At 51.0% G+C, this 26768-nt stretch overlaps 1 protein-coding gene across 3 annotated transcripts in view; it reads right to left on the bottom strand.

Moving 5' to 3' along the window:
- The window catches only part of LOC144142411 (ubiquitin carboxyl-terminal hydrolase 47-like), a 52459-nt gene that overhangs the window by 17406 nt on the left and 8285 nt on the right, over positions 1 to 26768 (bottom strand). Inside the window, exons 4-28 of one of the 3 annotated variants that reach the window (XM_077673907.1) lie at positions 26457 to 26576; positions 24763 to 24898; positions 22955 to 22975; positions 22460 to 22556; positions 21905 to 21983; positions 21745 to 21811; positions 20776 to 20915; positions 17743 to 18336; positions 16690 to 16769; positions 16476 to 16604; positions 15687 to 15855; positions 15270 to 15374; positions 13948 to 14155; positions 12669 to 12784; positions 12258 to 12377; positions 12000 to 12126; positions 11142 to 11231; positions 9959 to 10219; positions 8553 to 8650; positions 7767 to 7863; positions 7023 to 7114; positions 6794 to 6877; positions 5551 to 5631; positions 3920 to 4035; positions 3718 to 3836 (exon numbers count right to left, since the gene is read on the bottom strand). In XM_077673907.1, the coding sequence (XP_077530033.1) occupies positions 3718 to 3836; positions 3920 to 4035; positions 5551 to 5631; positions 6794 to 6877; positions 7023 to 7114; positions 7767 to 7863; positions 8553 to 8650; positions 9959 to 10219; positions 11142 to 11231; positions 12000 to 12126; positions 12258 to 12377; positions 12669 to 12784; positions 13948 to 14155; positions 15270 to 15374; positions 15687 to 15855; positions 16476 to 16604; positions 16690 to 16769; positions 17743 to 18336; positions 20776 to 20915; positions 21745 to 21811; positions 21905 to 21983; positions 22460 to 22556; positions 22955 to 22975; positions 24763 to 24898; positions 26457 to 26576 (3346 nt within the window). The remainder of the gene's footprint in view (positions 1 to 3717; positions 3837 to 3919; positions 4036 to 5550; positions 5632 to 6793; positions 6878 to 7022; positions 7115 to 7766; positions 7864 to 8552; positions 8651 to 9958; positions 10220 to 11141; positions 11232 to 11999; positions 12127 to 12257; positions 12378 to 12668; positions 12785 to 13947; positions 14156 to 15269; positions 15375 to 15686; positions 15856 to 16475; positions 16605 to 16689; positions 16770 to 17742; positions 18337 to 20775; positions 20916 to 21744; positions 21812 to 21904; positions 21984 to 22459; positions 22557 to 22954; positions 22976 to 24762; positions 24899 to 26456; positions 26577 to 26768) is intronic. The other 2 variants (XM_077673908.1, XM_077673909.1) reach the window with 2 other exon arrangements.

Here is a 26768-nt window from a genome sequence, read left to right as displayed (position 1 = left end):
TTGAAATACTAAAATCAGCCACATTTTGAAATGTGGTCAAAAAGAAAGTAACGCAAAGTGCGCCAGTTCTTGTAGAGAGTATTGTGAAAACTTAGCGGTATGTTAAGTTGCAAACTTCAGAAATTTTCAATTCTGCATTTAATCTTAATTTCACGAGGTTTTTTTCTTGCGTGGTTCACTGGTGGCCTGGCAATGACTTCAGATACACAACTGGCTTTGTGGCCGTCTTCCTCGGCACTTGGCATAAAGGGAAACTGCGCACTGGCACATGCGCTCCTGCTATGCCTGATATACAATGCCAGGGCTCTGCCAATCACACTACTTGCCCAGTGTGTGTGCTTGCTTTCTCTGTTGCAATGTCAGTGCACCAACCCTCTCTGTAGTTACCTCCAGGTCTCGCTCTCCCCTCTCAAGCAAGCCTGTCCGAAGTACCACCCAAGTGAAGATTGTTCCAGGATAACATCACACAGCTCCAAGTGAGACAGCAGAAGAAATGAAACTTCTGTTCACTGTTGAACATGAGAGGACCGTCCCCTTTTCAAGGCGTTGTACACCAAGTGGGCCCACTGATGCACCTTCCCTGCACCGCCCCAGTGCAGTGCACTCTGCCTCTTTCCAAGGTGGAACAGGACTGAAAACATGGGACTTCTACATATGCATCTACTTTGCCATCTACTTGGACACCAGAAAGCACCTATGCTGTACTTAAAGCCTGTGCTTCTCACCTCTTAATGTGGAGAATTTTTAACTTAGCAAGGAACATTCCCCTCTGTGCACCAGAACCAAAAGATCTTCCCACAAACTGAGGCACCAGATCTAATTAAGAATCACAATGACAGCAAACAGGCAGACTACTGAAATATCACATTGGTTGTAGGCGACATAATGGTGCTCCACCCTCACTACTGCTCGATCAGGCCCACAGTTGCAATCCATTTGTAAGAGAACTGCACACAACAACACGTCCCTTACAGGAGTTTTCGCACAAGCATCCCTCACTCTGCTGAGCTTGTGTAATGGGGAAGAAGCTTGCACGCATGTATGTGGCGAGGCAATCGCGTTGAATACAGCCAAAGGCATAGCCACCATGGAAATGAGTGCACTCATTTCAAACAGGAATCGAGCCCCCCTTTCGGCAAAGCCTGAAAATGTGCAACTAAACGTGCCTCTTCTCTCAGGAACGGCAACGAATTGCTCAAGTAATTACAGCACTGTTTAAGACACCTCTGCCTCCCCAAGGAAAACACAATTGCATTGTACTCGAGAGCTTTTGAGTAAATAAGTGTTGGAGAAAACTATCATTATCACCATACTCAGGTCCACTGCAGGACGAAGTCCTCTCTCATTGACCTCCAACCGCTCTTGGCCTGCGCTGCTGAAGTCCATCCTTTGCTGCCAAATCATCTTATTTCATGCCTCCATCAAGTTAATAACAGCTCTCCCCTCCTTCTAGACACATCTCTTGGTAGCCACTCCGTTGCCCTAATTGTCCTCCGGTTGTCGGCTCGTCTCGCTACATGGCCAGCCTCAGTCTATTTCTTTTTCTTTATTTGAACTATGACATCTTCTACTCTAGTTTGTTCTCTGATCCAGGTATCCTGTTTCCCGTCTCTGAGCGGTACTCCTATCAATATTCATTCAAGGGCCCTTTAAGCTGACCTAAGTTTGCTCTTCAGTAGTTTCCGCTGCACACATCATCCCTGGCAGAAGGTATATAAAATAACATCGGACCAAATTCTGGCGGCACTGCGATATATCTACATCCTGGGGAGCTGCGCGGGCTGGGAGAGAGAGGTGCCAGGTACCACCGGCAGCAGGCAAATCCGGGAGGTTCGTAGCAGACTGGCCGCCCCAAGCGCTGCCGTATCGAGCGTTGCGCGACGCCGAGCCCCGCCTGGCCCCATAGCGGAGGCTGTGCAGGCGGCAACGGCGGCACTCGGGGATGCGGTGACGCACGCAACGGCCCCCCGCCTCCAGCGCTCTCCCCGGCAGCTCCGTCGACGAACGGCCAGTGTCGAACGGCCAGCCCGCGTGACCGGCCACTGGACGCGAGACGCACCACGGGCTGTCAGGGCCACTGACACATGCCTCCTACTGCTACTGCCTTCCGCTGCCTGTGCTTGGTGTACCGTTAAACTGCCACACTGGGTCAGGGGGTCGGAATGCAGTCTGTGTCGCCTAAGGCAGGGCAACGCTTCCATCTTCAGCACAGACTGCCACCACTCACTGGTCCTTGCAGCACTGCCGGAATGGGTTCCAGATCGGGACATGCCATTCTTGGCAAAAACAACTTTCCCTCTACTGCAAATGTCCACAAATGGTGTGCGACGTGGTGCCATCCTGCTGTGGGGAAACTAAGAACTCGGATACAGACAGTGGCAGCTAAGGACCAATGTGAGCACAGTGGGTATGGGAATTCGGTAATTTCAACATCAGCATCACCAGCCTGTCTCAAACTTCTGTGCTCTCCCAAGGCTATTGAGCATTACTCTAGTTTTCTGCATATTAATTTTCAGGCCCACGGTTTTCTGTTTGTCCAGTGCGGTAAGCATGCTTCGCAATTCCTCCCCCGAGTTACTTAGCAAGGCAACGTCATCAGCAAATCTAAGGTTACTGAGGTATTCTCCATTACGCTAACACCCACCTGTTCCCAATCCAATGTCCCGAATACCTCTTGTAAACATGCTGTGAATAACACTGGAGAGATCGTGTCTCCTTGTCTGACACCCTTCCTCATAGGTATTTTACTGCTGTCCTTATGCAGGACGATGGTAGCTGTGTCATTACATTCGACAGTGTCATTACAAATGGATTGCACTGAGGCCAGCCCAGTCTAGCCAGCGAAGCAGCAACGCTGCTTATCACCACACCAGCCATGTCCCAAGCAGTTTAACATGTTACGTGGGACGCTACAAGCGCACTGCCCTCCCTGCACTGGCAATAAAGCTTGTGCCATCAAGAGCAGTCTGCGCAAAGCCAGCAGTGGTCCGAACTTGTCTTTTTTCCAAGGGCCAGCATGGCTTTGCCCGAGTAGAACAAAACATTGTCCATCATATCACTCCCATGTCTGTTAGAAAACATTGAAGGTAATGTCCGAAAGAGAGTCAGCACAGTTCTTTCTAGCAATGCAGCAGCCCTTGCCCCTCCGAAATGCACACCATGATAGGCATGCATATCGGAAGTTTTACAGCCACTGCAGGCTCAGACAGAGAGAGCCACGAGAGCACCCTTGCGAGCCAAGGGCAGCACAAAGTCAGGAGTGACATCAAGTGCTGCCAGGCTGTGCTAGGGTACTGACCTAGGTAAACAAGTGGGAAAACGTGGTGGGTGGAATGCACTGCGCTCTTGATGGTGACAAGAGTAACATCCGCTGCCCAGCACACTACCGTGAAGGGCCCTCACCCGTTTTTCCACAGCAGAGAGGCCCCATTCGGCCTCTTGCAGCTCTCAAATCGTCCCCCCACCCCTCCCCCACTTCATCTATGGCGACAATGGTTGAATGTTAATGGCGCAAGGCCGACTGGGGCAAAGAGCGCCAAAACAGTGTTTATGTACGAGATACGAATATTTTTTCTCGAAATGGATTCGTTTAAAGAATTTAAATCTGCAATAAAAAAAAAAAATCGACCCTGGGGGTTAGATTTTTGCTTTGAGCCTCGATTTGACCCTCAAAGGGTTAAGTGTCGAGTCTTCACACTGCGTGGTCTCGCCACTCACCGGGCAGCACCTCGAGGAAGACCTTATGGGAGTGGACGACGTAGGAGTCGTGCTCGATGCGGTCCTCGTCCATGTACAGGGAGCCCGGGTTGCCCGACACCTTCTTCCTCAGCCGACACCTGCACACACCCAGGGGTGCATCGGGGCTCCGTCACCAGCGGTGTCAGGTGGTGGCAAGCGCCGCCAGAACAACAACACGCACCTGTTGAGGGGAATGTCGAGGCCGCAGCGGTCCCGGATCTCCACCAGGATGTCCTTCTTGATCTGCTTCACCGGAGTGCCTTGCACAAAGATCCAGTCCAGCAGGTACTTGCTGGGCTGCACACAGCGCAGGTGGGGCATTGAAAGAGAGGGACCGAGCGGAAGGTGCCAAGACGGAAAGAACACTGAAACGCCTGTTGCCTACCACTGCAGCGGTGCGTCAAAAGTAACAGGGCAGGAGACTAAGCTGACATTTCATGCAATGCAGGATCGCAGTATCGGTCTGTTGCAGTTCACCTAACAAGTTCACCCATCGTACGAGTGCACACCTGTCGAATCAGTTGACTGGCCCCCACAGGAGAAATGGGGGGAACAAAACCCTTTCTTGCACCACCTCCACTTCTGTGCGCTCCAGAAAGGTTAGTTGAGCCACGGCGGGCGCCTAGACGAACTCCGCAACAGTAAATGAAGTGAACAGCACTTTCGATGCCAACTAGGGAGCAATTCATTCTTGCACCGGCTCCCTCAAACACTTTCTCTTATCAACAGGTTCAAACTTCAGCGCCCCTTTCTTCACGAACACAATGCAAGCTGCTAACGGAAGTTACGAACGACTCAGCACAGCAAGAAGCACTGAAAAGCGTGTGGTGCAGTGTAGACCACTTATAACGTAAACAGTTATGGTGCAGGATCGGATATAATACGGGTTTTTGTGACCACCGGTAGGTCTTGTGGAACTCAATGCATAAGCATACCGCTTAAAACGTGGTTGCCTGAAGCACAATACCGTTTACAGAGCATTTTTTTGGTGGGTCCGCCGATCAAACGTTGCAACTGGGGCATCGTTTTGTGGTCGCAAAAAAGAAAAAAAAAAAAAGATAGAGTCAGCCATTCCATGGAGTGGCGCGCCCCCTGGTAACTTAGACGCAGAAAAGAAAAAAAAAAAAAAAAAAAAAAAGGAACAGGCAACCTTTAGTTCGCGTGACTGGTTAGCCCTCACATGATAACCGCAACCCCCCTTGCATAGGGAGCCCCGCGTGTGAAATAAGTTGTTGCTTTAGAACGTTGTGCGTACTAGCAACCACCCCCTTTCTCTTTCCCAGCACCTAAAGATAGCCGGCCCAGCTGCGAGCAACACGGGAGGTTTTTGCTACCTGTAGGCTGTGCTGATAAGCAACTGCCGCTGCCACCACGAACACAAGGTGAGCTGGAAGGAAATCTGGCTTTTGTTCTTATCAAGTTTTCTCACCAGAATAAGCCCGACCCCAACCCCCTCCCCCCAGAGCATCTGCCCTCACGCTCGCAGTTGGTGAAAGGGAGCGGCAGCGTCTGAATTTGGGGAAAAAAATGACAAAACATGCTGCGCCACTGTTTTTAAGTGGCGCTCATTTGAGCGATGATAACTGAGGAACCGCTGGAGGGTAGGTTGCGATGTGGTTGGATTTGTGCATGTTTTGTTTATAGCGCGGTACTGCTTATAGTGTGGATTTTCGCGGTGCTTATGAGATACGTTATAACCGGACTACACTGCACTTGTGTGGAGACCACCCCAAGGATTCCTTTGGCAGCACGAGGACTAGGAAAACACGAGCGAAGGTCAAGGGACGTCCAAAAAACGCATTAACTCCCCACCTCAGGCGAGTTGGGTGTCAGCAGGTAGACCTCCATGCGGTGCTCACCAGGCAGCAGGGCCCTCCCCAGCTTGATCAGGAGCTGCGGTCAGGGAGAGAGGTCGCGCAAGGATAAGCGCCCGCCAGACAACAGCGGGGGAAGACTCGGCACACAAACGACACAGCCTGTGCATTCAATGATTTGGCCCACCAATGCAGTGAATAGCAAATAAATACAAAAGGCATGGGTCAATTCAGTCGATGCTCACTGTAGAATATACGTCGATTTTGCTCTGCAAGAGTTGATTACATAGTCTGGGCGAGTTGGTACTCCACGGTACTAATGCTCACAGCGCAAACTGCTATTTACTGCTACAATAACAGGTGCCTGCCAGCTCACTAATCCCGTGAAGCCTCCACCTATGCCACCCGATTGTGTAAGAAGTTACGAACGACTCAGCACATTGTGTCGCGCCAGGGGGGTGTGACAAATCGTGGCTTGGTGGCACCATAAGTTCCCATTTTGGAAACACCAGGGCAGCCGCGATTTGAATGCCTGTGCTGAACAGCACTTTGGGTTCCACTTCTGGCATTGCTTGTTCACCCACTGAACACACATGGAAAGCACTAGAGGCGTACTGAAAAATCGAATGCACTGCAGTGACACACCATCATCTCCTTGACAAACGGCGGCGCCTTGGTTCAATTCCCTTATTGCCCAGCCCCAATGAGGGTTTTTAACACGAAAGTGTTTTATTCCCGGATACACAAAGATTTCAATGACGTCATATCCGTCACGGAAATGACGCCAGTTCGACGAAGCAAGCGGCCTGTAAAGGGTGCACCCCTGCACACAGGGTCTTCTTGTGAGGAAGCAACCTTTAGTACTAAAGAGTACGTTATAGTTCGGGTTGTTTGTTTTCGGGTTTTCTATTTTAACACGAAAGTTTTTTTATACAGGGATCTAAGATTTTACTGAGGTCATATCCATCACGGAAATGACGCCAGTGCACCTTTACTGAAGCGACCCGCCAGCAGGACGTTGCTCGCCAAGCACACCCACAAGACAGCCGCCAACTTGCAATTCATGCACAGCTGCAGATTTTGCTGTACATTTCACTTTCGTGTTTTACCGATTCCTATGACAGAGAAATCAACCACAGTTCTTTTTCACATCTCCCCCCTATCAAAAAAAAAAAGGAAGAAGAAGAAGAAGAAGAGGAAGAAAAACGAGGAAAGCATGCAGCCCTGCCTGCCTCCTTTACCTTGGTGTCCTCGTTGAAGGAGACCAGGTTGTCCGACAGCTTGGTGCACTCAAACTCCTGATTGTTTGCATACACCCGGAACACCTGCGTTTGGTAAAAAGAGTTTATTACTGCACCAGAGCCGCACCTGGGCTGTGTGAGGCCAGGTTATGGCTCAACACATGCACCACACAAGGTTCTCTGACAAGCGCTGAAGTCAACACAAGCCAAGTTTTGCACGAGAGCCCACCTTGAAGCGGCCGGACTCGACTCCCACGTAGGGCTCGAGCTCCGTCTTCAGGTCCCCAAAGGTGATCCGCTTGTCCACGTAAACCCGCAGCCCTGCATTTTTTTTTGGGGGGGGGGGGGGGAAAGGGGTTGTTTCCAAAACTCATGGGGTTTCCCCGGAACAGCAAGTCCAGTTTTACAAAAATGAGAACTAGCTAGCATGACAGCCTGCCTTGAACAACCCACAGTCCAGACTCCAGTGCCACTTAAAGTTCCCCAGCAAATACAACTCTGCAAATACACCCTGCAGCAAAATCTCCGGGTCACTTTGGTGTCTGTTTGTCTCGTTTCACTGCCCTCAATGTTCGAACAGGCATGAAAGAAAATGAGGGGATTTAACAGCACCCACGATGAACTTAATTGTGCACTACAAAAAGTCCTTGTGAGCCTTGAATACCGTGGGTGCCTCGTCTCTCAGCTTCCATGGGCCACAAAGCCAGTGCCACGCAGCACAACACCTCCCATAATGCACCCAACCACCCCTTGTTAAACGTTTTAGCTGGCTACAAAGTGCTGGGCAGCCTGACGACGACAGAGACCGTGCTCTCATTCAACACCAGCCGGCCAGTTTTAGGTAGTCACATGGGCACAATCGAGTCCAGGAAAACGACGATGCAAAGTGCACGATCTGAACCGCCACGTGCGGTGGGTTTTAACAGGAATGTAAGCAGTGCCAAAGAGCAGTGCAAACAAAGGTGCCACGTACTGCGGCTGCCGTCCTCGCTGTCCGTGTAAGGCCACGCCCGGAAGTAGCGCCGCGGCTCCTCCTTCACTCCGGGCATCTGAGTCGCATCGGTCCGAGACTGCCACAGATTGGGAAGGAACAGGAGGAGCAGGCAGTGAGGCAGCTACACACCACACAACCGCTTACGCCAATGAAAAAAAGTGCGCGCAACAGCACTGAAGGTTGTGGGAATCGCGGACGTCCGCCATCTTCCTTTTCTCTCTTGGCTCGCCGCGGAGGCGAGAGGGGGAAGGTCCCTCTATCTCCCTGAGGCCGCACATTTCCCAGCCGCGGGAGGATGACGGCGGGGGGCGCTGCCGAACCCCTCACGTTGACGGGTTTGTCCGGAAGCGCCGGGCGGGCTGGTCCGGGGGCAATGACGAAGGAAGAACCTCTTTGGACACCAGCCATCATCGGGAGTGGCCGTAAGTACGACTTGCTCCTTTTGGCCTTCCTTTGTCTGCCCTCGCGCCTGTTTATACCGTCCTGGCCAAGGTGGTCTTGGCTGTGTACAGCGATGTGCCCGACGTCCCCTTATTGCAGTGCAATTAACGTCAAGAGTGGGCAATTCCTGTGTCCTGTGTGTTCCTTGCTCGCTGCTGCTACGCCAAGTTGGCAGTTCGTGGCGGTGTTCAGCGGAGCTAGCCTTGCAGCTGGATCTCGAGGATCGAGCTAGGCCGCCGTAAGAACCCTGGTCCCCACAAGGTACGTGCATCTACCTCTGAGAGAGACAGTGTCGATAGCATCACCGCGCCACTACTGACCTACCTCGTCGCAGCATGTAGTGCTCTCAGCTGCCGACGTCCAGCCACCAGCAGAACTGCCGCGTGAATCCAACACACTCTGCTTGATCTGGTCCGTCATTTCTGCGAAGAGAGACCCCAGCACCATCTTTTACCAACCGTGTCCCCACAAAGCTGGGTAGTGACCTATTACCTCCTCCCACAAAACAAGAACATTTTAGGCACCTGACAGGCGTTGCCGAAAGGTCCCTGAACCTGCTTTTCAAAACAAACCACAGGACAGCCAAACCCATGCACAAGGAAAAGCCACTGGGAATTCACTGCCCCAAGCGCTGGACAATAAGGAGCAGCCAGCGACAGTGAGACCGAAACACATGACGGTCGGGTGCCCAAAACCGTGCCCCGTCTCAGCGGTCGTCCACAACTCCCACCCCCACGCCCTCCCTCCTCTGCAAGAAATTAGTCTCGCTCAAGACCACATTCTTTGGCAGTGCCCCCAATACATCCAAATTAGAAAACAATACACTAGAGCATGGTTTCTCAAAGTGGGTTCCGCGGAACCTAGGGGTTCCGCAGGCCCCTCCTCGAGGTTCCGCGAGCCACTGATAAATTTTTCCTGGTTGCGCACTAGCCAAGTACTAACTTAGATGGCGAACGCGAGGTGCGATCAATCTAAGGAACCTCCATTACTCATGCCCGAGTGTCAGTAAGCACATCTCAGTGCGTAACAGAAAGGCGGAAGCTGCGCAATAAATCCCACCAGCAGCTTGTAACCAGCCAGACTCCGAAAATGGGCAACGTGGTTAAACTATAACTATTGCACTTGATTCTCAGCCTTATATTATACCCCCATGCACATTTCTTTCGTTTGGAAATAGGTGCCGCTAGCGTATGCGGTCGCGTAAAGTCGACACTCACGTGCAATTAATTCAAAAGCAAGCAAGCTTGCTTCCTTTTGAATTTATTGCACGTGAATGAAGCGTGAACGGAATGAAAAATGGCGGCGGGGGGGGGGGGGGGGGTTCCTTGGCACTTAACGGAGCTTAGAAGGGTTCCCTGGGACCAACATGCTTGAGAACCCCTGCACTAGAGAGTGGCTGACCTCACCTAGATGAGAAGAGGAGAAACGCAGCCTGATTGACTTCATTCAAGAAACCGTCAGCAGAAGCCTGGACCGAGGCTTCTGAATCTCGCAGCGCTCCCTACAACTCCTCCTCACTTTCTACCTGTGAATAAAATATCTCTCTCTCGCTTGGCATGCACTTGAGTCTCAAGACCCGGCACAGAAATGTGAACATGCCCGCGTGACCCCTTGCGACCGAAGTCAGTTGTGGCCTCTCCTTTCCCTCACCTCTTGCAACGACGTAACTACGCACGCTCGGTCCCTCCCCATCTTAACTAATCCCAGTGACAGAGTGCAGGGGTACAGACCGGCCGTGGCCGGGGTCCCGCCCCCGTCGTCGTCGGCCGTCAGGTCGGGCGAGTTGTTGCGGGGCGAGATGTCGTCGCCGACCAGGGTGCGCTCGCTGTCGGTGAGGCTGGAGTCCTCCGACTGGTCGCCCCCCGTGCCCTGGCAGCCCGAGGAGGACGAGTCGCAGTGGTCGCTGTCGTAGCCGTCCGACAGGGCCGGGTTGGACGTCTGCGTCTGCTGCGCCAGCAGCCTCGGCCCACCCCCTGGGCAGTGGACACACACTTCAGCCCTGTCAGGGTGCACGGTGAAGCTGAGACTTTTTTGCGGCCTAAACTACCATATTTACTCGAATCTAACGCGCCCTCGATTGTAATGCGCACCTGTTTTTCGCGTTTCAAAGAAGAAAAAGAAAAAACGCTATGTCCTCAATTGTAACGCGCACTAGACATTCATTACTTAATACAAAAACGCAACTTTTCTCACTTGGAACAAGCAGGGTTTATTCCAAAGGTGGCACGAAATGAAATGTGCCGGTTATTGCCTCCAAGACAGTCACCACGACGACGGTCCGGGGCAGTGCTGTCGCTGCCCCGACAGCTCTGTCGTTACGGGTCTCTGAGCCGCTCGCTGCTGCTACTGCACGTACTCCGCCAGTGGGTCTTCTATTTAGGGATATCAGCCCCTCTTTGGTCTGCTGAACCCTTTCCATGTCGCCTTGCTTGCGAAAATTTTTTTTCTGCTTGCGCCAGTCCCGCACGCAAGTGTCCGGAGCACTGAATGCACGTGACACGACCTGATTTCCATCGCTTTCTGCGCACAAGATTACCGTCTTATATGCAGCATCGTGGTGAACCCGCCCTGTTTTTGCAAAAGACGACTACGCAGACAACAAAGGCAAACATGCACCGACTACGAAGCGCTGGCTACGTGTTAAGTAGTCAAGCGGCCATCTTGAAAAGTTTATGGCGACGATACGGCACCGAAGTTTTGAGTCGCACTAGACTGTAACACGCACGTGATTTTGGGACCTATTTTTGCGGAAAAAAAAAAGGTGAGCGTCAGATTTGAGTAAATATGGTACAAATGTGCACCATAGTGGAGGGCGGTGGGTTGAATTTGGACTAACCCCAGAGATTTAAAGCGTGCGTGGAAATACCACAAGCGTGCAAGCATCTGAGGAAAGTTGGAGGCCCTCCTCCTCACCTGTGCCTCCGTCTTCCTCAGTGTTGACGTACCGCTGCTGGTCGCCCCCTTCACTGCTGCTGGCTGCCATCGACTGCCTCTCCAGCAACACTGCACACACACCACAGGAAGGGAGAGGGGGCTCAGCATCACGGCAGCCCTTGCAGGTTGGGGGATAAAAATGATTAGTGCAGAATAAAGCAGGGGAGAGGGAGGCAGCAAGTGGGATGAGATTCTTGCGCTCTCGTTCGAAACTAGAACAGCACTGCAAAGTAAAATGAAGCAAGTCACGAGCCAACTTTCCCCATCAACTTATTCCAGCAGGAAGGGCATGCCCCTCAAATAATCAGCCTCATAGGAGACAAGACCCTTCCTTTCCCTCCAGCCAGGTAACATTTAAACTTCAAACAAACGATTTGCCCACCCTTAGACAGAGCATGAACAGGGGTGCGCAAATATGTTAACTTTTTAAACACTTCAACAGCAAATTCTTTTTCATGGTCCATGCTGAATCGCTGCCTGGCCTGGAGGCTTGACAGTTTGCCTGCCGCCAGTGCACTTTTTCATTTGAAGGTGGCGCTAATGACACCACCTGCACGGTGCCATTACTTCTGTGGAGTAACATGCACAACCATCAAGCTGATACAGAACACAGAGCATGTTCAAAAAGGCAGCCTGTCTTCCCCTCTTTGACTGGCTACGGCTGTGGCTGCAATACTGTCTTTTCAGTGAAGCCCCCAGCCAGCACTAACTGCACCACCCTCTTCGAGAGGAACTGGGCCACAACCCGGAGGCTAGTTCATTCACGTACTAGTGGGGGAGCCTGCTCTCCCACCCCCCCCCTCTTCCCATCCCCCGAAAGGACACCTGCCGACCGACCTTCGTGCTCGGGCGGCAGCCCCACGTGCAGGACGATGGTGTTGACGTGCCGGTCGAGGATCTCGAAGAAGCGCGACTCCCGGAAGGGCAAGCTCGCATCCTCCTCGTGCAGAAACTCTATGTACACCTGCAGGGTGATGACGACAAGAAGGACGCTCCGTCAGAAGAGGAAAACTCGCACCACTCTTCCAAGGTGGCGTTCACACAACTATTGGTGGACATTCTGAAGAGTGCAGAGAGGCGATTGTGACCACTCACACTGTTGCTCTTGCCGAAGCCCTCGGCCTTCAGCGACCGTTCAGGCACGGTCAGGAGCTCCAGGTTGTTGTGGTAGTTCTCCAGCACCATGCGCATGTTGCTCGATGGCAGCATCAGTTGCTGAAGGGAGCAGTAGAAGGAGAAGACGAAGGGGCAGAAGGCACGTTACACAACTGAACACATCCCTGAGGAGAGGCAACATTACCAGCAATAACAACAAGACAAAACAAACTGGGGTCACATTCCGTCAGCTGGAAGCAACAAAGTTGGAGACTGTCCACTAATCCTACAAGGACTGGGTTGCTGGCTAGTCTGTTGTGTGACACAGAAATAGAACTGCCCAAAAACCGAGGAGGAGACAGAACAAGCGCAGACAAAGTCCGCCGAGAACCAGGGGAGTAGGCGACTTGCCTCAGCGACCTGCGCCTTGAACTCCGCGACGGACTGCGTCTTGAGGCCTCGAACCACCACCGCTCGCCCAATCTCGTTCATGTCCACATTCACCACGTGGACCTTCACCGTTGTGCCTGCACACACCAGCTGCCTTGGAAATCACTCCCTCGCACAGCTGCAGCCTTGAAGAGTAGACACGTGCGAACATTCTTTTTTTATCACTTCCTTCACGCCCCAAAAATAGTTGACCGCACACTACATTTATTTAATATTCACTTCAACCGAGTTCTCAATACCTGGAAGCTGGAAAGCAGCTTTAAAGAATAGTGAAGGTTTGGCTGATTTCCCGAGGCCACAAAAAACGAAGCCCACGGTCTAGAAATGGACTTCGTCATTTCAACCAAAGAACAAATTCCCCTCCCACCACTAACGATTTCAACTTACATCGAAGCCCTTACTCAGACCCATCTATTTGACATTCCAGAGTACCCTCCGCTTCCAGAGTTCCTCAATGCAGGCACCTGACAGTGTCAGGCCCACAGCAGTCCCAGCACCGTTTCAGCCCACTACAGGCTAGACACTGAGCTCGATTGGGCAGCCCAGAAATAGGGGACTGCGAGAGCACTTGAGAAGCCTTTCTCAAAACAAACCCCCGCCCCCCCCCCTTTCTCTGTATTGCCAGCCCTTGCTTGCAATGCAAAAAGGTGGCTTCGCCGCATAACATGTACGTTTAGTTTCTCCATGTAGCACACATTTTAACACTTGCTTTATGCACAACACGCCAACTATGAGAAGGAAAAACAACACACCCAGAAAAGGCAGCATAGAGGTGTTGAGAAGACAGATTCAAGAGGAGATTACGCCGTGTTTAACATTACGACGTGCATTGTCAATAACGTCAAGCAGAAAAGGCGGGAATTGGATAAGTGTGTGGGCGACGTAAGCTGCAGGTGTGAATTGGTTGGCGTTATGACACCGATCAACTTTTGCTCCATCGTGGGGTCCCCCATCCCTTTCAGGAGCCCAAAAGGGGTCCCCAGGGCAGTCATGGCTGAGAACCACTGGGGTAGCCCATTTCCCGCATAAGAACTTCCGCAAAAGAAGTTTGTCTTAAAAGTAGGTCTTCCTTATCGCCATAAAATACCCCATTGCCCGGCAAGCACAACATGTTGCACCCTATTAGCATGATCAGCCTAGTCGCATAGTGTTTGCACTGTCATCTTGAGACGACAACAGCAATTACACGGGTAGAAAGAGAGGCAGAGGGAGGAAATTAATTAAGACGCTCTCGGCTCACCCCCGGGCTTGTAGGGCCGGAAGCGCTCGTGTGGCCTGCGCACCTCCAGGAGCAGGTCGCAGTTGTAGGTGGGCTTGACCCCGCCCAGGATCTGGCCAATGCTCTGGTGGGACACGTCCTCCAGCGAGCACTCCAGCGACTCGTTCATGTCGTCGTACAGCACCAGGCGGCAGCACTCCACCGGAACCACCCCCTCCAGGCCCATGATCTGGTGGGCGGTGGAGGAGAAAAGCACCCCCTCTTGACACTCCCCACTACCAAAGCAGTGGGTCAGCCCTCCATGCCAGGACCTCATACTTTCACTCGCGCATTCATGAATCACGCATGGGCGACTCGAGCTCACAACTGTGCTAATATATCATGTACAAAGGGGCTTTCAATTTGGCACAAGAACAGCACAAAACACTTATGGGGACAGACTGGTCTTAGAAACTTTTTTGCTTTCCAACCAATTTTAACATGGGCTTGTTCAGTTTTTTAGCTGATTTCAAATAGCTAATTACTTTTGATGTGAAGTAACTCTCTTCCAAGCTAGTTAAAAAATTTTTTTTATTGTTCTTGAGCATAGGAAAAAAACTATTCAACAAAAAGATTACCAGCAAGGCATGAACAGATGCCAGAAGTTGTGGAGAATGAAATGTGGGAAGCAGTTTTTTTGTTTTGCCATCACATAGTTGCTCACATGAATTCTAACTTCTAGGTTTGAACTACTCCTGCTAACCAATAAAAAATAATGCTAATTAAACAACTACTGAAATGCAAAATGCAAAATCCCATATTGCGTGGTTTAAACATTCCACTTCACAGTGCAAGAGAAATGATCTTCCTAGCTGCGCTACATGCTGCAATGTCCCTCTCGAGAATTTCGTACCACTACGATAGCACTCACAGCGAAACAGTGGGGAAGTATGGCAATATTATTTTTTTGTTAATATTAGGCCTCTATGGCCTTTTATAAGAACCCGGTACTGTTCCACATACACAATTGCCAGAAAAACTGCACATCAAGAGAAAAGTGACACCTAAAAAAATGCTTTCCTGGGCAATTTTTCAGTTCCAAATATTCGTGTGCCCTCTTATGGGAGCCCACTTGCATGCGTGCACGCGTGCACGCGTTCACACTGGCCTCAGCAATGACTGACAGCCACAGGCCCTGACCGACGTGCTTGGGATAGACGGGAAGGCTCTCTCTCCAGGGAGGGCTGATGGCCTAATTCACCAGGTCTGCCAAGCCAACAACCGGCTAATGTTTCTGTGGCCCCCCCTACAGTGCTGTTCTCTTTTTCTTCTCAGAGGCGGTAGTAGTGCCCGCCCAGGCGCACCTGGTGGGCGGTCTGGGTGGCCTCGTCCACCGTGGCGTCCTTGTGGACCTTGAGCCGCATCTCCTGCATGGTGTGCTTCAGCGGGTGCAGGCAGAACAGCTTCACCTGCGTTGGCACCAGGGGAGAGGGGTATGTACAACAGAGAGAGAGAGGGGGTCATCGCAGACACAGACAGTCAGTCCACTTGCGTTGTGCCACAGCGAGCTGGAAAAGCAGCTGAAAACTGCTACACTGCTAGCCACAAGGACCAGGGGCGACTGAATGAATCCCCGGCAAGCTGAGTATGCTAGTCGCAATCAGCAGCCACACGTGAACGGAATTAGCTACACTGCAAGGGGAGCGACGCCTTCAACGGCGTCGCTGCAAAGAAAGAAAGAAAGAGCGAGTCCTTTTGTGCCCCCCCCTTGTGTGCCCCACCTTGCACATGGAGCGGTCGATCTCCTTCTGCAGGCGCTCGCGCTCCTCGGCCTCGCGCATGCTCTCCAGCAGCTCCCGCAGGTGGGCCGGGAACTGCTCGGGCGTCATGGGCTCCGCATTCTGCTCCTTGTCCACTTGCCGGTACATCAGCATGTACGCATTGGTCGAGCTGTGGGGGGGGACCGTTGGTAAGAGCAGGCACTCATCACCGTGCGACGACAGCACCACCCTGCTGTTTCTAGCCTCGCCACTTCCATTTTGAAATACTGCCTGCTCTCGTCATCGCTACTCTGCAAATTACACTTCGGTCTGTACCATGTATGAGGGTTTTTACAGCCCCTTCTGGGGAAAGGTGTCATTTGGGATAGAACTACTTGTAGGGCCAAGCTTTCTACAGCTGAACTGCTGGTAAAAACGTTAACTACCAGGAGGGTGTCAGCAAGGTTCCCTGAGCAGTGCAGTCTTTAGACGAACCGGGCATGCTGGAACCTCACTCTGAGTGTGGACGTGCCACTTTAGAAAGGAGCCCGGGAAAGATGGTAATGCAGAATAAGAACACACAGGATGGCACGCTACTAGCAACTTCACTGGTTGCAAATACCACTAGTGCTACTGGCAACTTCACCAGTTGCTAGCAGCGCACAGCCCTGTGTGTTATTATTCTGCGTTATCCTTCAAAGATGCTTTCACCAACTCTCCCTACTTTCAATCACAGACTGCACCTGTTTACTACGATGCAAGTAACAAAAGACACACATGTGGACTTGGGAGACGTCATTAGCAGCCCACCTGGAGTAGGCGCTGACATAGTAGCCTGCCCGGCTCGGACCGCCCCCGTAGGTCTTGCGGATCTCGTCGTAGTTGACCCGGGACACCTGGGCATCGTTGAAGCAGTACCACTGGCCCTCCGTGAATGACCTGGCCAGGGGGGTCATGACGCTATGACAATGTTCCGACTTGCTCTTGCAGTCCTAAATGTGCCACGAAAGAAACGTCAACTTACTTGACATAAGCATAGTAGTGACCGCCATTAGCGCTGCCAGAGTGCACCATGATGGAGAACAGCTCGTACAGATAGGGACCCTGCACAAAGGGAGAGGGGGAGATCAGAAACCGCCACCCTCATCGATCCATTTCAGGTAAATGGCTGCCAGAAAACACTGATCCCCCTTTTTCAGTTTGTTTGTTTTTAACAACAGGGCTCTCTAAACTTGAGCTCCATCCGTGCCTGGTGTCGTTCAAAACTCAGTGCATCAAATGGAGAGGAGGAAAGTGCTAAGCGAAGAAGTGCAAGGGAAAGTGGCGAGGAAGCCCAGAGCCGACAAGCAAGTGTTGGGAGCGCACGCTTCAAGAAAAAATGTTTCCCATGGTCAGAATCAAACCTGAATCCTTCAAGTTATGAAATCAACATCTATCTGATTGCGTCATCACATTCGGGGTGCTCAGCATTTTCTTTGGGTTCATAGCGCAGGTGTTGGCTTTGGACTGTGGCTGAATTGAGGTGGACTTCGGCTCTTGGACTTTAGGGGTGTGGATTGTGGACTTTGATTTGAGTCACTTTCCATGAAAAACGCCTCCCTTTATAACCATCTTTCTCTTAAAAAAGAGCTTTTTTTTGTATGTGTAGAAACTAACAAAGATTCATTTTTGGAGAAAACTTCCGTTTTAGGAGGATAGGAGGACAAAAAAATCAGGACAGTTAAGCCTAATTACCCCAAAGTTCAAAGGGGAGCAGCACCTAATTACTTTGCTAACAACCATTTCACTGCAACTGTTACCGGCATGTACCGGATAGCCTAGAGTAAGTCCTTTCCAAATAAAAAAAAAAAGTGCGCCACAGTTACTCTTCATTTCATACAGTTCTCCTCGGCAGATATGTACATTTTAGGTGGGCAACATTAATGCACTTAACTGGTTTGGAGCTATGGCAACAGTTTGACTATTTACGCACAACGTACGTTTCAAGCACTTAGCTCCTTCGGCTTCAACTGAAACCTTAAAACCGAAGCAGGTTCACAAACCCACTTGCGTCCCGCAAAGGAGAGGGGACACCCACCGTCTCGCCCGAGCGCCTGAGGTTCCGCGTGTTCACCGACAAGGCATCCGTGCCCCCTCCAACATCGATGCCCTCGTCGTCACTGGCCGCGTCGTTGCCGCACGGCCCGTTCACCTCGGGCTGCTGCAAGCTGGTGGCGGTGGCGGTGGCGGCAGCAGACGATGACGTCGACGAAGTGGCCACGGCCTCCTCGTCCAGGGCCGAGCCACTGTCGGTGGTGTCGGCGTCATCGCCCGGGGGGCTTCCGGCCAACGCGTCGCTGCCAGGCCCGACAAAGGGGTTCAGGTCGAGCATCTCGGGGAAGGTGACCTTGTCGTTGAGCTTGATGCGGTGCATGGTGGCCGGGTCGAAGTCGAAGCGCTTCAGCTGCAGCGTGAGCAGGTAGGGGAAGCGGACAAACTTGAGGCCCTTGTGGGCATCACACTTGCGGCCGCACCGCTCGCAGTGGTACTGGTTCGACCCGTCCAGGGTCTCGGGGGTCACGAAGGCCCGCAGGGCCTCTTCCACGCTGCCGTACGACCGGGTCGACCCGAACGGCCGCACCACCAGCGGCACGTCCAGGAACGTGTCCTCCCGCGCACTCTCCGAGCCACACTGCGAGGACGCATCAGGCGATTAGGACTCTTAGTCATCCCCCAGCAGCAAAGACAGCAGTAGACTACAGCAGTAAAGACAGTTATCAGAGGGTTTACTGCACGTTAATGACCCAGCAGAACAGGAGGTCCTACGACAATCGGCCAGTCATGTTTCTGGGTGGTGGCTCAGGTCAGTGGCCACCAATCATGCAAATACAGTTGAACCTTGATATAACGAACCTCGATTTAACGAAATTCGCGATATAACGAATTTTTTCAAGTTTTCTAACAAAATTTTGCTAAATGCATGTATTTTTGTCTCGATTTTACGAAGTAATTTTGTGCGCCGCTTTCGATTTAACGAAGTCACGGCAAGAAAGGAAGAACGAAATACCGGTCGAGGCACGTTTTATTTTGCCTCTCAGGCCCTACATTGAAAAAATTCAGTACTCAAATTGACTCTTGAAGGCTAAAATGAAAGAAAAGCGGTGAAATCTACGGTTAACAACAATTAAAAGCGAAGAACAAAGCTGCACAAACCGCTAGCGGTCATAGACGGTTTAATAGTGCACCCACTATTTTGACGTCTCCATCGTTGCCTACGCCAGCGTCCTCTATGCTTAGGCTACCGAAGCCTACTTCAAGTTTTTTTTTTTCTACGCGTCATTGCTCACGGTGCTGCTGCGCTAGGTTGTGCTCGCTGATAACCAAATTAATATTTTGTTCGTGCATCGTTAGGTGAGTCTTGTAAGCAGCATGAGCACTCCAAGAGAAAGAAAAGTGTTCCGAACAAGAGCCTGAGGAAGCTCGGTGAAACTGACAGCCACCGAAGTGTGATGGATGCCATCGATGTTCTGCGGAGGCACGCAGGTGCACACGAATGTTTAAGACCTTGTTAGCGCTGTCAGCATACGAGCGTCACGTAAAGCCCGCCCTGGTCAAGAAACGCCAAGCACTGCTTTAGGACTTCTTCACTACGGCTTGAACATCGAGTGCTGGTGGCAATAAATTGCTCTCTTTGAACGTGGTCATCTTCGTTTCACCAGCGTTCATTAGACAGCTGCGGTGCGGAGAAATCAGTTTCGTAAGGGCTCAGTGGGCATAAAAGTAATTGCTTAATCGAATTTGGCCGGAAGATTTTTAATGTAAGCTTTCCGCTTTCCGGATCACGTAAGCGCTGCTCCACACAGTGAAGCGGTCCGCGTGTACTCCGCTCAACTCGCAATCATGGTTTTATCTCGAGTGTTGTGGTTGAATCACGCGCCCATACTGCGGAGCCCTTGTACATGAAAAAAGTCTTTCGAAAGTTTCATAGCAGCCTTCCGCTATTGGCCCGCCGCGCCTAAGCCTACCACTGAATGGACGAAAAGAGGCGTAACTTCGAACGAGCACCTCGGCGGGGTGAAGTTCACGGGACATGGACGCGGGTTCAATTGACTAACAGCGGCATTTAGTAGTGACCGAAATGAAAAAAGAAAAAGTGGAAACCTAGTCTGCTATCATATTTAATGAGGCGTTGCGGAAAAAGCACCGGTTTTACGATGACACATGAACTACCGTCGGCTATCCGAATTCCATTGCCCAAGTGTTGAAACTCTTAATTCACACAATTTTCGCGGCCAGTTTTAGTACAAATTTCGCTTTAATTGGAGAGGTAACTACATAGCAGTTGTTGCCTGGCGAGGGCCAAAGTGTTAAAACCCCAATAACTGGTTAAATGAACTGTAAAATCGAAACCTCGATTTTACGAAATTCTCGATTTAACAAAATTTGCGGCCCCAAGTACGACTTCGTTATATCGAGGTTTAACTGTACCATATTTTCGCGTGTATAACCTGCACCAAAAATGCAAAAATTTTAGTGGCGAGCAAAAATTTTAGTGGCGAAGTAGGGGTGTGGGTAATACGCGGGGTTTTTCCTTAGAGGAGTTTAATGGCAATGAGTGTTGTGCCGTGAAGATGACCTTCTGGACAACAGCGAGTACTGCGGCTCAAGCGATAGCTCTGGCGACAGTAGTGACACTGACTGAACTGTGAGTTTTGCCTTGCAGTCAGTGTATTCTACTTGCTAAATATGTGCCTTTTCTGTCTACCTAGTATGTGATGTGTTGCTTGAGCAGTAGCTTTGTACCTTTCCTGTATCAAATGTGCGGGCAATACGCAAGGTTTTCTTTATTTTTCTTTTCCGGTGAGCTGAAAGTAGGGGTGCGGATTATATGCAGGGGTGGGCTATACACGCAAAAATACAGTACTCCATGACGTCATAGAGAAATTGAAGGAAAGTCACCTCTACTTCGTACATTTTCCGCAATATCTTGGTTATCTGTTTGAATTTTGCGATGAAATTGTCATTGTTATCAGGACAAATCGGTGTTTTTGGTGAAGTACCAAGCATGCACTTTGTGTTCAAGACCCCTCAAACGCTGCCCCCCCCTGTGAGGAAGTAGCAGTGAGGGCACCTCGAGGCACTTGACGTAGTCCTTGAGCTTGCCCTCGTACAGCTGGCAGATGAGCTTGGCCTGGTCCGTGTGCTTGAACTTGTGCTCCAGGGCGTCGAACATCACGCGGCACAGCTCCTGCACGTCGTGCTGCTGCCAGGCTGCGTGCGGGGGGAGGGGAGGCATTGGGCACGGGATCTCTCTGCAACACCCCGCCTACTAAAATGCAAATGCCGATATCGACGCCTCTCTCTTGCAATGTGTGCAAAAACCATTAAGTTGCTGAACAGTCGGCAGCAGTGTTTAGACCTCCTGGGGAGTAAAATTTTCTACAGCACAGAACTGGTTAGCCCCGCTGAGAAGGCAAACCAAAAAGTGTGGGCAGCCTCTACAAGGACTTTACTGCAGTGACAGCCATTACAAGGACAAGCATTACAAGACATTTTCACTATCGTTGTCGACCCTCAAAATGGCCCATAGCTTTGTACTCACGTTGTTCTGTCGCCTCTAGAAACTTGACCTCGAGCAATACTGAGCCAGTTGGCTGCCACAACAGCACGATGTTTCCAGAACAGCTGAATAGGGTTAAAATTACTTTTGGCAGGGTGGCAGTCTCAGCACAATAAAGCTTGCTTTTACTTCAGTGGTGTCAACTTGTGAAACTATACAAAAGAACCGCTTACTGATCATCTAAGCGTGCTACTGGATCCCTCCGCCATCAGGCCCCTGCCTTGCTCGGCCATGCCACCCAATCCATCCGAAAAAGACCACCCTATATTTGTGGCACACGGTACAACTAGGACCAACTCTGGCAACGCCATGTTCAGAAGCAGTCACAACATCGATGGCAATGAACTCGCCCTTTGGTGCACATTTTGGCAGAGAATAGCGCAAGAAACAGGACTGAGTTAGTTGGCGCGGAGGCTAGAAGACTCCCACCAGGATGCAAGCAAACCTCAAAGAAGGATTCCAACTGGGGGAGAACACTACCTTCGCTGCTGTCCCAGCCAAAGCTGGTGGTGAGATCGGTCGTCCCTATCGCAGGCCTCGAGGATGTCTGCAAGCAAACAGCAGGACGAAGTTTTTAGGAGACCTCTAGGGCATGCGTGAAGATAGAAGAAAAGCCCTGGACAACAGCTGCGCAACCCACCTGGAGGAGGAGAAAGAGCTTCTGGAGCTGGAAGGGTATGCTCTTGGCCGCATCCTGCTCCGTCCCGTCAAACTCCCACCTGCAGGACAAGGGGGCCACAGAGAATGCGTTACTAACAGTGCCAGACGTCTTGCTGTCCAAGGCCTCCAATAGGAAAAGGAGCAACAGAGGCTGAATGACGTTACGTGGAAGAAGTGGTACACAATATTAAGAAGTGTGCCCTTCACATTAAGCCTCTCACAAAACCCTGACAGGAAACTGTGTACTGGCACAGCACTTTTATGACTGCCATGACTGCTCAAAAAGAGACGAATTTCCAACTCAAGTGCGAGGTAGTGTGTGCAAGCTTCCTTCAACCCGCTTCAAATTCTTCACAGATATGCAATTACGCTGCAAATTGATTCGTGCGAAAGTTGCACTCCCCCTTGTTGAAATTAGCACTGCCGTGAGCTTTTACCGGTTCTTACGCAATGCATTATTTTTCATTTCTCTCAAATAAAAAAAACTCGGTAGCGCAATCCCCACAGCCCACATTGACAGTGGCCCCCTCCTCACCTGTACAGGGCGTTCCTAAACTCGGGGGTCATGTACAGAGTCTGCAGTAGGCTGTTGAGGTAGCAGGTCATGGCTTGGTTCACGAGGCCCACGTAGCCTGCAGAGGACAGAGACCATCAGGGGGAGAGGGGGATGGGCCAAAGTACAGGAGGGGAGAAAGGGACGGGCAGCGCAACTCGCTCGGCTAGCACGCTCCACGAAGGGAAGCTGTTATGGTCCTTGTCACGATTAAGGGCTCTCAAAAGGAAAACTGCAGTGGCTGTAACCTGCAGCACTAAAAACATGGCGATGAATTCACCGGTAAGTGTGGGAAGCGTATGCCATTCCACCCGTCCAGGTAATCCGGGACGCAGAAAAGGGGCAACAATAGTCTCGCACGTCGATTGCATCAAACAGTTTTTCGAGTCTCCGCAAAATCGACCCCGCACAACCAAAAACAGACCCCAGCACAGAGACCTGAATGGTCATGGTGGCCAGAGGCCACGGTTCACTTACCAGTGCTGCTGCTGCGGTCATCTGTAGGACAACCACAATGTGACATTACTGTCGTGTGTGTGCTCAAAACACGGACAGAAAGACACCCTCTCCTTAAAGGGGTCATGAAGACAAAATACAAGTTCACTTTATTCGAAAGACTTAGTCTTCTATTGTGCCCCCAGTGCTTGTCCGGAAGCAAATGATGCTTTATTCACTGAGAAATTAATCAATTTAGGCTAAAATTCTGATTCTCATGCCAAAACGTGTGTTTGAACAACGTCAGCAATGACATCGTAGCAACAGGTCTTTCAGCTAAACTTGGTGTGGAGTGGGGACTCCCTTACTGTTAGTCAACCTAGATGGTGCCACCACACCCTGGCAAACCGTTTCCTGCCTTTGGCTTGTTTGTGACCATATTTAAACCTGGCTTATTTTTGTTCATGGAGAAAATAATCACTTCGTGAATCAGAGTGCTCACTCGACAAATATGGTCACGTAAGACACCGTCGCTTGCGTTAATCGGCCAGTGTCATCTGAGACAACCCCAAGGCCCCGCAGTGCTGTGCATCTAAGCGAAGCATAGTGCGCACAGGAACAAGAGCAGTACACATCGGTACTTCTATGTTTACGTGTGTTTCATAACTTCCACTGTTTGTCCCACCATTCTTACTGATATAAAAGGAACATGCCCTAAATTTAAGCACAAATAGCTCGTTCAGCAAGCTTATAAGATTTGCTTAATCTGCGTTTGCTTTTTCCAGCCTCCGCCAATCGCAGAACTGGCTGGTATGCCTATTCGCATGCCTATTCCCTTTATTCCTAATTATACAGCTTCTTTGAGCGAAGTTTACGCTAAAAGTGGTGTCAGCATGATTTCAACAAGGCAATCTTTTGAATGAACCAAACTTGCATTTTGTCTAATCTGGTTTCTCAATGACCCCTGGTCAACAATGCAATGGTCATACGACCTTTGGCTTAATTTTCAAGACATCATTATGAGTGTGACACTGGCTTGTCTGGCCTTTCAACGTTCAACAGCCCTTCACAAGTTAGTGGCCTACTGTGAAGATCTTCACAGCTACCTGACTAAAAACGCTACGAACGCACCCAACACCAGTGGTGTGGCGAGAAAAAAAAAAAAAAAAATCGGGGGCGTTGTTCCCTACCGGGGAAATAAAAAATACAAAGAAAGACTCTGCCGGACGCCCAAACAATATGTCCCTTTTCTGTATGCATAAATTTCAGAGGGTGTTCCCACACCAAAACACTTTTACTGGCCAAAGCAGTGTCCAGCACTCGTGATGAACCACAAAGCCTTCCTGTTTTACAAAACAACAAATGGCGGTAAAAAAATTCAAGTTGTGCCGTGCGTTAGGAGTGGCTATACCGCGAAAACAGCCATTATTTAGCGACGTAAGAATATTCATCCCTTTATTTTCCATTCAACATTCACTTTGATTCCCTGGTTATAAAAAATTTTGAATTGGCACTAGCAAATTATAGATTAGGCAGCCTCCCCCCCCCCCTCCAAATGACACACATTTAGGGTCTGTTACTTCCTGGATGGTGTTACATTTTAACACAAAGTGCTTCGCCATTGCCCTGTGCGCATGTAATAAAGTTTGCTGCACTGTGGGGAAGCTCCGTGTGGGGGGGGTGAAGCCAGCTCATTCCACGCACCGTAAAAGTTTCGACACATCGAAGGCGGTCCATCGTGCATGGGCCCTCACGACGGTGATTCATGCCCATGGCAGTTAACAAACCAGTGGCCTCCCGAAGGCACCCCGTGTGTTACTAGGTGAAGATGCACAGATAGACGTGCTCACCCGTGGCCTCCCTGGTGTCGGGCGGGTAGTACTTGCTCTCGCCAGCAGCGCCGCGGCTGTTGCGCACCCAGTAGGCCGTCTCGGAGGCCGAGTTCCCCGCAGATGGGGGCCCGTCCTCTGGCTCCGGCTCAGGACCCTGCAGTGGCACACACACACACCACTCAAAGTCAACGCCACGTCACCAAGGGTGCGTGCACTTTCCATTCCACAAGGGAACAGCTCTCCTCTGCCCTCCAAGGGGGAGAGCACTACTGTGAAGCCCACTCAATGTGTCCAGGACTGAAGTGCAGAAATACACTGCCTTGATGTGGGGACCATGCACAAAGCAGTGCCGACTGTTGGAGGGACGTGGCGAGAGTGTAGTTTGACAGTTCTTGCTTTGAACTGAAATGTCCCGTATGAAGGCCCTTTTCCCATTCCCATGATTTCCTGCTCCCTTGCATATCCTAAAGAATTCCACAAGGCAACCAAAGGGCAAAGAGCAAACAAAATGTAACACTTGTCTCCTGTTTTCTGCACGCAATGGAGGAGGAGTAGAAGGAGAAGCAGCACTATTTAAAATGTTGCTATCAGTAAAATTCGCCCCATCGCCAGTGAAATGAACTTACTGCGAGTGGTTAGCTGATCAATTTACGGTAAGTTCGCCTCGAGCTGCCGTTGATAATCCGTAAAGTGTGCATCAATCTGCGCGGGCAACGACGACTACTGGATACAGCGGCCGTGAAGACGGTTTATTCCCTGCTAGGTTTGTGTTGTTGCGTGAAAGACGATAGTATGAGATGACGGTGATCCTCAGAAGAGGTGATGTAAAGTCGATATTCGAAACAGCGCCAACAGCTATGTCACAGCCCTCCATGCTTGCAGCCGGCTCGATAGGTCTGGGGCGCCAGAGTACGCACACACAACGGCCGCTTAAGCCTGTAAACGCGTTTCTCATCCCGTTGGTGAAAATTAAAAAGCCCAAGCCAGCCTCCTTGGCCAGAGAAACGTTTCCGTAGTAGACCTGCGCGCCACCGCCGCATCCTAAGCCCCCAGAGTGAGCATGCCCCCGGGGATTCGCTCCTATTTTGTGACGCAATGGCAAAGCAATGGAAACAAAGAGAGAGAAGCAGGTGAGAGAAATGCCAGCTTTATTTACTTATTTCTTAACAAATAACGCATTGTTTCTTGTCAAAAAAAAGCCAAGATAGCTAGAAAACGTATGAGCTTTCAGCTAAAAACAAATTTTTATTTAGCCTCTAGTGTCCCCCCTTAACGTAAAAGGGTGCTTAAAATAGTTCACTGTGGAGCACAAAGCCTGCAAATTGCAACCAGCCTTCCAAAAAGAGTGCAGTGCTGATAAGAGCCCTTCCCTCATGACACTACTTGTCTTTCCTCCGAGTTCCCATTCAGGATACAGCTTAGCCTGATCAGACACGGAAGTCCCTCCAAATGACGCACTGTTGGGCCAATCTGTCTGGCAGTTGTGATTGGTCCCCCTGGGGAGGAGGGTGTCCCTAAAAAATGCAGCCACTGCCACATGACGGCCTTCGTCCTGCCGTGGACGTGACTAGGCCTAAGATAGAGAGAAAGATGCAAGCGACACTCCCACTTGAGACGCACACTTGGCCACGACTAGCCTGAAAGGAGCCCCTTCGGGAGGCACCGTCCCCCCCGGGGGGGGAAGGGAGCGGAGCAGTGGGGGGGGCACTTGCCATGAGCCTCTTGGGGGGCTCCCGGTTGCGGTCGTAGATGACTAGCATGTTGCGGCTCACGCCGTCCACGTAGAAGCGCATCTCCTCCAGGGTCTGGTCCTCGCACACGTGCACGGCCACCTGCACCAAGGGCCAGGGAGGGCCAGGAGGCCACCAATCAGCACAAAAGGTCCTCGCAACAGTACTACCCCCTTTCGAGCTGCACAGGCACCAGTTACCGCATAAACCGGATCATGCACACACACGTAACCTGGTATTCACCGGAACAAAGACTTATCAAAGTCCCTGCTATGGCTCAGTATCACTGAATGG

This window comes from Haemaphysalis longicornis, unplaced genomic scaffold (assembly GCF_048455015.1).
Source record: "Haemaphysalis longicornis isolate Haplotype H1 unplaced genomic scaffold, Haemaphysalis longicornis Haplotype H1 scaffold_6, whole genome shotgun sequence".
Taxonomy (NCBI): domain Eukaryota; kingdom Metazoa; phylum Arthropoda; class Arachnida; order Ixodida; family Ixodidae; genus Haemaphysalis; species Haemaphysalis longicornis.
Note: the sequence above shows the minus strand (reverse complement) of the source record. Positions and strands in the feature narration are given on the sequence as shown.